At 34.0% G+C, this 13,657-nt stretch overlaps 1 protein-coding gene across 2 annotated transcripts in view; it reads left to right on the top strand.

The window, feature by feature from the left end:
- Positions 1–3,479, top strand: part of LOC143255358 (uncharacterized) — a 136,134-nt gene extending 132,655 nt beyond the window's left edge. Inside the window, exon 9 of one of the 2 annotated variants that reach the window (XM_076510877.1) lies at positions 2,193–3,479. In XM_076510877.1, the coding sequence (XP_076366992.1) occupies positions 2,193–2,275 (83 nt within the window). In that variant the 3' untranslated portion in view covers positions 2,276–3,479. The remainder of the gene's footprint in view (positions 1–2,192) is intronic. The other variant, XM_076510878.1, reaches the window with a different exon arrangement.
- Positions 3,480–13,657: the final 10,178 nt, after the last annotated feature.

Below are 13,657 nucleotides of genomic sequence, written 5' to 3'. Positions count from 1 at the left end.
TCAAAAGGCATTGAACATTTCCAGTTCTGTTTATAACCTTAAAAATCTAAATATAGGTTGAAATATTTGTTTCTTTTGAATTTCGCTCAAAGCTACACGAGGGCTATCTGCGGTAGCCGTCCTTAATTTAGCAGTGTAAGACTAGAGGAAAAGCAACTAGTCATCATCACCAATCGCCAATTATTGGGCTCTCTTTTACCAACGACTAGTGAGATTGACCATCACATTATAACAACTCCATGGCTGAAAGGGCGAGCATGTTTGTTGCGACCGGGATTCGAACTCGCGACCCTCAGATAACGAGTCGAACGCCTCAACCCACCTGGCCGTTGAAATATTTAATTATTCATTTCATTCAGTTAAATTCATTTCTGTCTTGTTTTCATTGAAAATAACTTGGAAGGTAATGAATATGGAATTTGTTATTATAAAAACATGATAAAGATTGCTTAAAGAAAAGAGTTAACAATCATAACTGAGGACAGGAAAACAACCCTGACGTAAAATCTTTTGTAACTTAATCGTCCTTATAAAAAATCGATTATTTTTTGAATAATAAAAAACATTGTTTCTAAACAAACAAAAGGAAATATGATATTGTTTTTGATTTATAGTTTCCACTCCATTTTAAACAGTATTTTTCTTCAAATTGTAAAAATAACTGTAAGCTTATAAATAACAAAATCTCAGGAAGCGTTTCATCTCTTAAAAAATTCCTAAAAGCACGCTTCTTATTGTTTCATTTAGCGCAAGTATACAAACTGAATTATCTGCGCTCTGTCCATCTCAGGGAATGAAAGAACGGATTCTAGGGTCTTAAGTCCGTAAACTAAAACTATCCGCTGCCCAACTGGAGAACAGAGATATTAAGAATTAATCAAGTTCATACGTTTTGAGCGTCAGCTAAAACAACAAGAAGTTTTTAAATTCAAGTTTTTCTTTTTATGATATTCTATTGTACGAGTTACTCTTGTAAAGGAAGTGCTTAATTTTTAGGGCTATTTGTAAGATCTATTAAAAATATTTTAGAGAATAATCGGTAAATTTGTAAACAACAATTGATTTCAAATTTTGATACATTTGAGTATTATAAAGCATTGAAATTCGATAAGTAGTCTTATCTTATTTATCATATTTTAATCCTAAAACATGATGAGAACCCTTTCAGGTTAAAAAAAAAAGTCCTCAGCTAAAATCAGGGGTTCGATTTCCATCTGTGGACACAGCAAATAGCTCAATGTGGCTCTGTTGTAAGAAAAACGTACACACACATTTTGGATGTGTTCTTTTAAATTTACTCGTATATAATATTAAAGTTTGAATTATAACCTACAATTTGATTCTAGACTCATTGACATATATTCACAAAATAGGAGTTCAATAAAATTTTGAATGCAAATCAGCTAACGCGATGACATGACCTTTGACCCTTGACCCGTCACGAAAGGATTAAAATAAAATATATCCCACACTCTACTTCGGGAACTGATTACATGTGTGTACCTTTTAGAGAACTAAAACAAAGTCATTGAATATTGGTATACAACTAAACTATTAATATATATATATATATAATAACAAGTGCAAATATGAATATTTAATTATGCTGTTAAATGGCTTTTTTATCTTATAAATGGGGAACTTTAATATTATACAGATAAATTATTTACGAAAAAAGGCTGAAAAGTTTTTTTTTTTAATGTTCGTACCCAATACATCATTGGGTATAAATATTTGGATACCATTAAATATTCTAAATATATATAAAGTTACTTCGAATGTGTTTAATGTCCTTTGCGAAGCGGAATTAAATACATACTTTTGCTTGGCCTCAAGTTCCTTTGGTTTTCAGATCCACATCGAACTACCTGATGTGTGCACCACACATTTTGTTTGTTTTTTAGATCCACATCGAACTACCTGATGTGTGCACCACACAATTTTTTTTTCTGACCTATTATGGAGCCTCAGTTTTAAGAAAAAATATTTTCTAAAACATTTGTCATAAAAGAAAAAGAAAAGTGGAAACTGAAGTCAAAAACCGGAAAAAAAAGGTTATTTGCAATGATAAGACACGCAGTTACAAAGATGATTGCTTTTTATTAGAATTACCAGCTCAGTAATTTCAGTATAATATTTTAAATGAAAGAAATATGAATAATTCGTGTGGTTTCGCTTTTTTATTTTTTCAGGAATAAATGGCAGTAAATTTCTACGCAGTCCTTCATGGAGATATCTGGAACTAATTCTTATTTTTCTTTGGATGTTGCATTAAGAAGCTGAAGAGAACGCATGCCCAGGGAGTTTATGAAATTGGAAGGTGCTTTGTAAATTTGACGGAGGCTATGATGTGTCTTGAAAGATGATTAAACCGACTTAAGAGTTTTACACATTTATCAAAAACTCAATAATGTACTGGAGTGTTTGTATTCTGTGCTATCTGGTGTTTTAAAATATTACCATAAAGGTTTGTATTTTCTGGTAACTAAGATTAAACTTCACCGGATGAGATAACACCATCAACATAGGTTGTCTCGACTTGTGAAAGTACTGTAATAAAAATCAAGTATAATTATTTCATGCACCTAACTATTAAGAACGATATATTTTGCTTTAAAATGGTGAGTGAAGTGTTTTATCCTTATCTCATGTTGATATACGAAGGTTAGCCTCTCCTCTAGTGTGATTTTTCTCGGCATTTTTTCGTCAAGATTATTGTACATGGTTGAGTGCACATTTTAAATCACCAAGAAGTGACGGTGTTCATTACACCAAGTCACAGTTACTTGATTCAGAAACAACCGACCCCAAGATCATGTGACTGACTGTGATATTTCTACATTTTTTCTTTCCTCAGCCGGTGTTATTTGATCGAAATGAATGAACGGTTCATATAACGTTTAATTCGCAGAAGGTACGCTATAACAACAACAAAATTCTTGACTCTTTTGGAAATGTATGCGTTATTGATGTGTTTTATTTACTTATTGTGCTTTCTTACCTAAATTTCGTTTCGTAATGTATAGTTTCTTAGAGTTAAATTATCACAAGTTCAATAAAAACATGCTTTTTTATATAGGTGTTACGTTATGGTTACCCATTTAAATTATTCATGTGCAGGAATGTTAGTTGGCGTTCCATTACTTAACAGTGTGTGATAATCCTGCATTTTAATTTTTAAATATATAAAACTTTGTTATTGCTGCTACTTCACTTAAGTAAAGGAAGAATGTTTTTTTTTTCTTCTAATTCCTTCTGTGGTTGTAATACACGTTAATTAAGGTTATTAGCAAAATGCAGCAGCGAATTTAAATTTAAGACTTGTTTATATCTCCTTTAATTTTTCGCTGCTTGTAATATCATTGTCTCTGATATTTGTTGAATGAAATTTATTGAAAAACTTTGTGGAACTGTGGTTGATGTATAGCTTCAACTGTAGTGTATACCAAAGCTTATTAAATTAAATTGCCATATAAGAAAACGATAAAAGTGTTGTAGTCCTTAAAAATTAGAAATACTTCAGAATTAAGGGGTCTTTCTGTTGGTTTTCGATAACAAACATTCCTGTGACTAGATATTTTAATAGAAAATTTTCATGAAAAAAATGTTACAGTACCACATGTTTTATTTAAAATCAATTTTTAATGTCCCATTTGTTGTTAATTTGTATGTTTAGTAATTTGGGTTTACATTTCCGTTTACTGAAAAAATAAAAGAGTAAATTAATTTGAAAATTGGTCCTCATCACACAAGTATGAAAAAGTTAATAAATGTAATTCCCACCTGTAGTACCGTAATATTGAAAACAGAAAAAAATGTTACTTTCTAGAAGTAACTATGACATGCCTCACATTCACAGTGGAACAACGGTATGTCTAGGGATTTACAGTGCTAAAATTCGGGTTTCAATACCAGTGATGGGCAGAACACAGATAGCCTATTGTGCGATTTTGGCTAAATTACAAGCATTAATCTGTTTCATTCCTAAAGAGTTACACATAATTAACAGTAATATTTTTATCCCCCAGTGGAAAAGCGGTATGTTTGGGGAATACCACTGCTAGAAAACAGGTTTCGATACCTTTGGTGAGCAGAGCGCAGATAGTCCATTGCATAGCTTTGTACTTAATTACAAACAAACAAAAACATGCATAAAATTATCTACTACGCTGTTTTTTACAAGTCTACAGCTTATAGTTTGAACCCGAAGTAGTGGATTAAGTTTAATAAAACTTTCGAACTTCCCTAGAAATGTAATGTCAGATTTACAAGTCCATAGCTTACAGCTTGTATCTAAAGTAATGAATTGAGGTTATAAAACTTTTCAGCTTCCTTTGATATGTGATGTATACTTGTAAATTATATAACCTTAATCCATTACATCCATTACAAGCAGTAAGTTGTAGACTTAAGTTTACATCACATATAAAGGTAAGTTCAAAACCTTTGAACTTCGTTTGAAATGTGATGCACACTCGAAGGAAATTCGTTCTTGCCTTTCTTCAACGTCCAAGGCACAATAGCTTCTAAGCAAAAACAATGTGTCACAAATACATTACACCGTTGTTATACAGCAGCTCAAAACACTGACTTATATTCATAATCAGAGTAAAAAAACAGGACAAACCAAAGTGATTTTGGAACATACAAGACACTCGTATTAAAAAGTAAAAATCTTTTACCCACAGAAGGATAAAAAACCATGAAACATTTTTAGTTGTTTTTTCAGACATCTTCTGCATATTATTATTTTATATGTATGTATCTATGGTTGTAACTAAAACGAGTATAGACACTGAAATACCTAAGATAGCAGGATAGTAAATAGTTTGCTTGTCCTGTGAAAGTGAGTTAGTAAACCAAATTGGTAAAGAAGGAATAAATTTATTTAAAATACCCTAATTCTACAAGTTGCTAATGGATTTCAAGATATAACTCATAGAACCGATATTCCATTAAATGTTGCGTGGATTAAAAAATTCACAAACAGAACTAGGAGATTTTGAAAACCACTATGCGAAGACAAGAGAATCATTACTTTCAATACTTCAAAAATTTTTTTTTCTTTTGGTAGTGTTGAAAATTTAGCTTATCTTACAAAATATTTTTCCTCCTGTTCCTTTTTAAGCAGGGTATTAGGTTGTAAAAATGAGGAATGGTTAATCTTTAAACAACGATTCCAGCGGATTAACAACGAAATCTTCTTAGAATAGAAAGATTTTTGTCTAAGTTGAAAACGGAAGAGATGTGGTAGAAAACTAACTTATAACACAGTAATACCAGTTAATACCAAGAGTTTAGTAAAAAAAAGGTACCATATAAGATCAATTTTAGGACTAGATTCTGTAAATGTTTCCTTGATAGAAGAAAAACATAAAATGTTTCTTCAATATCTATCATAGTATTGTTATATTGTTTTGTTTTCATTGCTGTCTTTCCATTCCAAATCTTTACGTCATTGTTGTCTCTCCCGTTTTCTTCTTCAGTGTTTTGTTGTTTATGTCTTCGTCATTTATCCATTGTTACGTAATTCTTTTTATACCGATCGGGAAAACTGTCGTAACTTCACAGCTAGTAGTGGTGACTTCATGTGATTTGTGGTATAAACTACTTGATCGTCAAATACACGAGACGGATATTTTATTATTACATTATATAACAAATAAAAGCCTTCATCTATTGACAGAATGTACATGTAACGGACAAAATTAATATTCGGTTCTGAGATTTTCAAATTAAAATAAAAAACAATGAAAGATTTACTTTTATAAGTGATTGCATAGAAATAGTCTTGACTGCAAGAGTGAATTATATGTGTGTTATTGTATTTGTAAATCGTTTAGGCATTTATCAAGTCAATCTGACATTAGAGCATCTAATATGAACATGTATGAAATGTTACGATAAAAATAAATGAGAAAAAAGGAAAGTAAGAAGTATTTATATCAAAGCTCTTCTCTAAGATTAAAAATATAATTTATATCTTGTCGGAATATCTTCATATATTATTGTTTATATGCCAAACGTGAGTCAATAAAAGTTAGAACATGTATACGATAACACTCACAAACTTAATGCAAGTTTTAGAACTTCAAAGTTTTTGTTTATTATGTACAAAGCTACAAATTGGCTGACTTGTCTTACCGATCTCGGGTATTGAAGCTCTTTCTAGCATTATAATTATTAAGAAATTAACGCGAGAAATTTTGAGAGACAGTTCAATACGAATTGCCTCAAATGTAGTGTTGGTGTTTTTCAACCTGAGTAACGCATTCAACAACGCAGAATAAATGCTTCAGAGATTCATAAAAATCAAGTTCAACTATCTGTACTTTAGAACTGGTGACCATATGATGGTTATTTACTCAGCAAGGCCCGGCATGGCCAAGCGTGTTAAGGCGTGCGACTCGTAATCTGAGAGTCGCGGGTTCGCATTCCCCTCGCACCAAACATGCTCGCCCTTTCAGCCGTGGGGGCATTATATTGTAACAGTCAATCTCACTATTCGTTGGTAAAAGAGTAGCCCAAGAGTTGGCGGTGGGTGGTGATGACTAGTTACCTTTCCTCTAGTCTTACACTGCAAAATTGGGGACGGCTAGCACAGATAGCCCTCTTGTAGCTTTGTGCGAAATTCAAAAACAAACAAACAATTTACTCAGCAATACTAAAAGTCTATCGGATACTCTTACCTGACGAGCAAGATTGACTGTTAGAAGTATAACGCATCCTCCGACAGAAAATGGCATATCAAAGCTAGAACCTTAGATTTTTTTATTCCACACGATGACCACTATTCAATGTCCAGGCTTCAAGTATAAAAAATAAAGATGTGATATTCAGGTGAAGCTTTCTGGTGGGTTAGCAGTAAGTTGGCGACTTTAAATACTAAGCTTCAGGTTTAGAATTTACATGCTGAACAGAGTACGTATTGCCAATTATGAATATTTACATAAACTAAACATTAAATTTACACTAAAGAAACAAAAATAGCATTAAGATAATATTTGTTTTGAGAAACATTTGGGAATTTATAGAGCAATGAGCATTTAATATATATGTATTGCGTTTTTCAACACAATTTTATATATTTCCCCTGGTCTCCAATGGCACAGCGGTATTCCTGCGGACTTATATCACTACAAATCAGGAATAGATACCCTTGGTGGGCCTAGCACAGATAACCCATCGGGTAGCTTTGTACTCAACTACAAACAAGCTAAGTTTCGAGTAAAGGCTATCGTTTAGGAATAATAAAATGTAAATTAGCTCATACTAATTGTTAAGATTGCTAAATGGATCAGAAGATAGAAAGCTCTAGTAAAAGGTATAGAAAAAATAGCCACCAAGTTTTATTATTTGAGCTGTCACATTATCTGATGGTTTTTTTTTTTTTTGGAAGTTGCCAAGTTAAACCACGAGAAACAAAAAGAATCAGTGAAAACGAAATATACTTTTATGTTTCCGATCTGATTACCGAAGGTAGTTTTTTTATATATATTATTGAAACCTTTGTTTTTTAGGAATGACATAGAATTTATCAAACAACTTAAAAACCTCACCCGTTCCTCAAATAACCATAAAAAGAAAACATTCTATACAATTAATTATTTTAAGAAATGTCTTCTTGTTATTGCTAGTATGAGAATTAGTAATTATAATGAATTCACATTCACAAGCAAAACTATCACTCGACAAATGTGCATGAAGTTTACGTACATCATGGCCCGACATGGCCAGGTAGTTAAGGCACTCGACTCGTAATACGAGGGTCGCGGGTTCGAATTCCCGTCGCACCAAACATGTCCGCCCTTTCAGACGTGGGAGCTTTATAATGTTACGGTCAATCCCACTATTCGTTGGTAAAAGAATAGTCCAAGGGTCAGCGGTAGGTGGTAGTGACTAGCTGATTTCCCTCTAGTCTTACATTGCTAAATTAGGGATAGCTAGCGCAGATAGCCCTCCTGTAGCTTTGTGCGAAATTCAAAAAACGCACATGATAGTATCTAGAACAATCCATATATATGTAAAAACGACTCGTTAGGGTTGAGAAAATTTTTTACGTAGAGGAGCAAACAACATTTCGACCTTCTTCGCTCATCGTTAGGTTCACAAAGAAAGAATGAGGTAACTGACCGGAAGTTGACCACATGTTTGAAAGGGGTTGTGTAACTGAGTGTCGGAATGTAGAGGGCGAGTTTAGATGTTTGAATATATAACTTTATATTATTTATTTTATTATTTTTAGTATAGGTATATAGGTGTTCCTTTGTATTGGTTTATTTTGGGCTTAAGTTGTTGTATAAGTAAGGCTTCTTTAATTTTGCGTTTATTTATGTTTGTTTCTTTATTTAGTATTTGAATGTTTTCTATGGTTATGTTGTGTTTATTTCATCTACTGTGTTTGAAAACGTGTGAAAGTGAATTTTTATGTTTTTTTGATCTGGTTTTCATTTTTCTACTTCTTTCTCCAATATAGAAGCCGTGGCAGTTATCACACTGTATTTTATAAATAATGTTGGTATGGTGTTTATCACTGTAGTCTTTACATAGTATAGACCTTAGTTTTGTGCCTGGTTTTTGAATAAATTTGTTATTAACTGGAATGTCATATTTTTTATTAGTTTTTGCTAAATGTTGGTTATTTTTTTGCTGATGTCGGGAATATATGGTATGCAGCAGTATATGGTTTCGTGATTTTTTGATTCGTGAGAAATGTTTACTTTTGTTGGTTGATTTTGCTTTCTGTCTAGGTGTGTGCGTATAATGTTTTCTACGGTTTGTGGAGGAAACTTATTGATGTTGATGAAGTATTGTTTTATTTTGTCTAATTCATCGTTGGACATAACCATTCAAACTGTAGAAGTTGATATTCTAAAATATATTTAAAATATGCCTCGTAGTTAAGGGGAGGATTACTTTTAGAGTGTAGATCTTGTGACATGTTGTTCTCATTATTACACGTGTTCAATGGTTAGTTTTATTCAGTGAATTGGCGTATTGAAAATGAAATTCCATTTTTTTTTCATTTTATTTTCTGAAATCCCTCGTATTGTCACAAATAAACACTATTAAAATTTAATGATACAGAGCCGATTTAATACAGAGTTTAAATAATAATAATAATAACATTAACATATGGTAACTAATTATATTCAGGAAAAGAATCGTTATTAAACAAGTACTAATATACACGCAGACATACTTAATCACAAAGTTTAGTTAATTCTACGTATATTTATCTATTTATTTTGCTTAAATCAGACACAATTATATTATACTGTTAAAGAGAGAAAGTAATGTAACATTATATAGTTGCACAATGGATAAAATGTGCTTAAAACAGCGCACGGCCTTAAAAAAAAAAAGAATTTACGTGTTTCTGTGACGTTCTTTTCCAACAAGTTCAGTTAGAATTAACTTATATAAATAAATTACCTTCAATTAACATTATTTTTCATTATAAATTTAGCGCAATTTCGACTTTTAACAGACCCGAAGAGCTTATAAAATAAAATTCCAGTGTTTCATTTCTTTTACACATATATTATCATCTGCATTCAAAATAATATTTTTCTCTTTTTTATTTTATTTATTTCTACCTACTATGGTATTTAATTCCCACTTAAACGCAACATCTTTCATTAGTTTAACGTCTCTCGCTAGAATACCGGTAAGTCTACAGACTAACAACACCAAAATGAGGGGTTCGATTCCTCTCGGTTGACATAGCAGATAGCCCGATGTGACTTTGCTATAAGTAAACACATACACATTAGTTTAATGTTATTCCGAACTATATACAACGTAAAACTAGTTCATTCACCATATATTTTTCAATCTCGTTTTTATGTTCCTTTACCCTAAGTACTAAATTTCTACATTCTTGATTAGTACACCACAAACTCAAGAATTTTGTAAATACCACATTTATGAACTTGTTCTACTTTGTCTTTTACACCAGTGAAATAATTATTTAATTTACAACAGGGAGAATAAGTTACACTCAGGTCTGTATATTAGTTTAGTTTCTTGCTATAGTCAATATATATACTCTTCAAAACAAAAACACGCAAAAGGGATATATTTTTTATTTTAAACAGAAATATATGTAATAACGTTACAAGCTCAGAGTATGTAATGTTACACGTGTTACGGCACTGATTGTCAAACCAAAATGACAATAAAAGTTCTGCATTTTGAAAACGGAAGAAAACATCGGATTTCTCGCCAAAACGCATGCGTGTACAATAAATTTGTTTGGGAGATCTGCATGTTCTGCAAGTGCAACATGTGCAAAATCTCTATAAAAGTGACGGGTTCTCGGTTTCCATAGTTCAGTGTTAAGCCACCGACACGCAATACAGTTACGCCAAGACTGACTGAAGCATAACGTAACAACATCATTGGTCACTTGGAAGCAGGCGAATCTCGATCAGATGTTGCCAGAGCTGTGAATGTCCACCCAAGCACCATCACAAGACTATGGAATCGTCACCAACAACATGGATCAACTCGTGACCGTCCACGATCTGGCAGACTCCGTGTGACCACGCCCGCACAAGATCGCAACATCCGGTTACGTCACCTTCGGAATAGGACCACCACTGCGACGTCTACTGCCTCAACCATACCAGGGCTGCGTAAAATTTCCGATCAGACCGTACGCAACCGTCTACGAGATGCAGGAATCCGATCTCGACGTCCAGTCAGGTGCGTCATCATCACCCAGCAACATCGTCAACCACGGCTGCAGTGGACTCGGGCACATCGGGTTTGACCTCATCGACGATGGAGGCATGTTTGGTTCAGCGATGAATCACGTTTCATGCTTCGTTGGCAGGATAAAAGGACTCGTGTTTACCGTCGCCGAGGTGAACGTTTTGCAGCAAACTGTGTGCAGGATGTTGACAGATTTGGTGGTAGCAGCGTCATGATGTGGGCTGCCATCGCCTACAATGCCAGAACAGACCTTTTGCACATTCGAGGGAATCTTACGGCTCAACGATTCGTCGACGAGATTCTTAGGCCCCATGTGCAACCCATCATGGTGAACGTCAATGACGTTTTTCAACATGACAACGCCCGTCCTCACACAGCCCGACTCACCACTGTCTTCTTGAGACACCACAACATCAACGTTCTTACCTGGCCCTCCAGATCACCAGATGTAAACCCCATCGAACATCTTTGATACGAGTTGGGTCGACGTTTGCGACGGCGACAACCTCAACCGCAGACTCTACCTCAGCTTGCAGCAGCTTTGCAGGCTCAGTGGACAGCCATTCCACAGGATGTGATTCGTCATCTCATCGCTTCCATGGGTAGGAGATGCCAAGCAGTTATTGATGCTCACGGGTGGCATACTCGTTATTGACGTTGAGTGACGTTAAACTTCACCTAGTGTGCGTGGACTTCGCCTTTGCAGACTTTGGATGTTCAGCAGTGAATGTGCAAAGTTTCACACATGTCATACAGAACTACCCGGAATAAACTTGTTAACAATTTGTCTCATATTTTGCCTTTTGCGTTTCTTTTTTTGAAGAGTATATTATTTCATTATGCCATCTGTTATTGTTGATATACCTTCAACATATGGTAAAGTAACCCTCATGTCATGAACTTTACTATTTCTTTATAACTTTATACACAATGTAATTTTTAACTTATTGCTATGAATTTTATATAATTTATCCATAGCATCTATTTCTGGCTTCATGTTTAGAAAGATAAATTACAGTTTTAAGTTACAATTAAGTAACGATTTTTAGTTCTGTCAATAAAAATTTAGAAACACATACATACATAAGATGCCAAATTCCCATCATCAGCAGGCAGTTTAAGTTACGTTTTCATCTTTCATACGAAAATCCAGAATACTAGTCAACACAACTTCAATATGGTCCAGCGTTTATGTAGAATTCAAAAAAACGTAGAGACAGACGTTTATGTTTGTCTACTCTGTTACAATTAAACAACAATTTATTCAATAAATTTAACTTGTAAACACTATTTTCAATTTGTAGTAATAAATTTAAAACTCAAATTTAATGTTAAAACTTGTTGTATTGCTTTACTTAACCTTTAAAATCATGAAATAAACTTGAAATAAAATAATAAGCCAATATAGAAGCTGTGAAGGAAAACAAACAAACAAACAAGAAACACATGAAAAGTATGTTTGTTTTTTCATACCAAAGACACACCGTTGACTTACCTCTGTACCAGTTGAAGACTTAATAGCTTGTGAACTTTTTGAAACCTGGAGAAAAATATATTATTGTGTTTGGTTTAATGAGTTATGCATTCTGGCAGACGTTGAAAGATTCTTGAGATTTAAAAATAGCTTGCTGATAAAGGGACCCTATATTTCTGAAGACTTTGTCTCTGTATATACACTGCTGGCAAAAATCTTAAGGGCAATGAACATAAAGAAAATTATGCATTTTGCTTTGTTAGACTCAACCATTTATTTGAGAAAAGCTTCAAAAGATGAAAATAATAAAAGTAATAACAAAAATAAAAAAACTTGTTTAGAGTTTAATAGGGAAAATGTGAACACTATGAAATTATCCTAAATGCTAACTGGTCAAAAGTTCAAGAACATATTGAAACGAAGCGGTAATCAGTAAACACGTAACGAAATTTAGTCATTTGTGTTCATGCATTAGCGTTAAACATCTCTCACTGATATCTCTCGTGTTACATTGGGTAAAAATATGGCAGAGACTAAAAAATTGACATAGTTTGAACGTGGCAGAATTGACAAGCTGCAAAAGCAAGGTCTCTCTCAACGTGCCATCGCTGGTGAGACTGGACATAGTAAAATTGCTGTTACAAATTTCATGTGATTGCCCACGAAAAATTCGCCGGCGTTGAGCAGGAAGGTTTGACGGGTTGTTCAGCCATACACTAGCCGATCTTCGAACTTAATTAAGGCCCTTAAGGACGCAGAATGCAACTCAAGAACAATAAGACGGCATCTACGAGAGAAAGGCTTTAAAAACCGTAAACGTCTTCAAAGGCCACGCCTCCTTTCACACCACGAAACAGCTCGGTTAAACTTTGCTAAGAAGCACCAAACATGGGACGTAGAAAAGTGGACCAAGGTTTTGTTTTCTGATGAGAAGAAAATTTAACCTGGATGGTCCAAACGGCTTCCAACGTTACTGGCACGATAAGGATATCCCACCAGAGACATTTTCTACACGACACAGTGGAGAAGGTTCTATCATGTTCTGGAGTGTTTTTTACTTCCAGGAACAATGGAGCTTCAGGTTATACAAGGGCGTCAAACAGCAGCTGGCTACATTGGCATATTGGAGAGAGCATCCTTATTCACTGAAGGCCCTCGCTCGTGTGGAAATGACTGGATCTCTTAATAGGACAACGCTGCAATCCACAATGCCCGCAGTATAAAGGACTTTTTCATGGCAAATAACGTGATTCTTTTACACCATCCATCGTGTTCTCCCAAACTGAACCTTATTGAAAATGTTTGGGGTGGATGGCAAGGGAAGTCTATAAAAATGGACGTCAATTTCATACAGTGCATGATCTTCATGAAGCCATCTTCACTACTTAAAATAACATTAAGACAACCTTCTGCAAACGCTTATATCGACCATGCCAAAGCGAATTTTTGCAGTTATTCGCAATG

The sequence above is a fragment of the Tachypleus tridentatus genome, chromosome 7 (assembly GCF_004210375.1).
Source record: "Tachypleus tridentatus isolate NWPU-2018 chromosome 7, ASM421037v1, whole genome shotgun sequence".
In the NCBI taxonomy this organism is placed as follows: Eukaryota; Metazoa; Arthropoda; class Merostomata; order Xiphosura; family Limulidae; genus Tachypleus; species Tachypleus tridentatus.
Note: the sequence above shows the minus strand (reverse complement) of the source record. Positions and strands in the feature narration are given on the sequence as shown.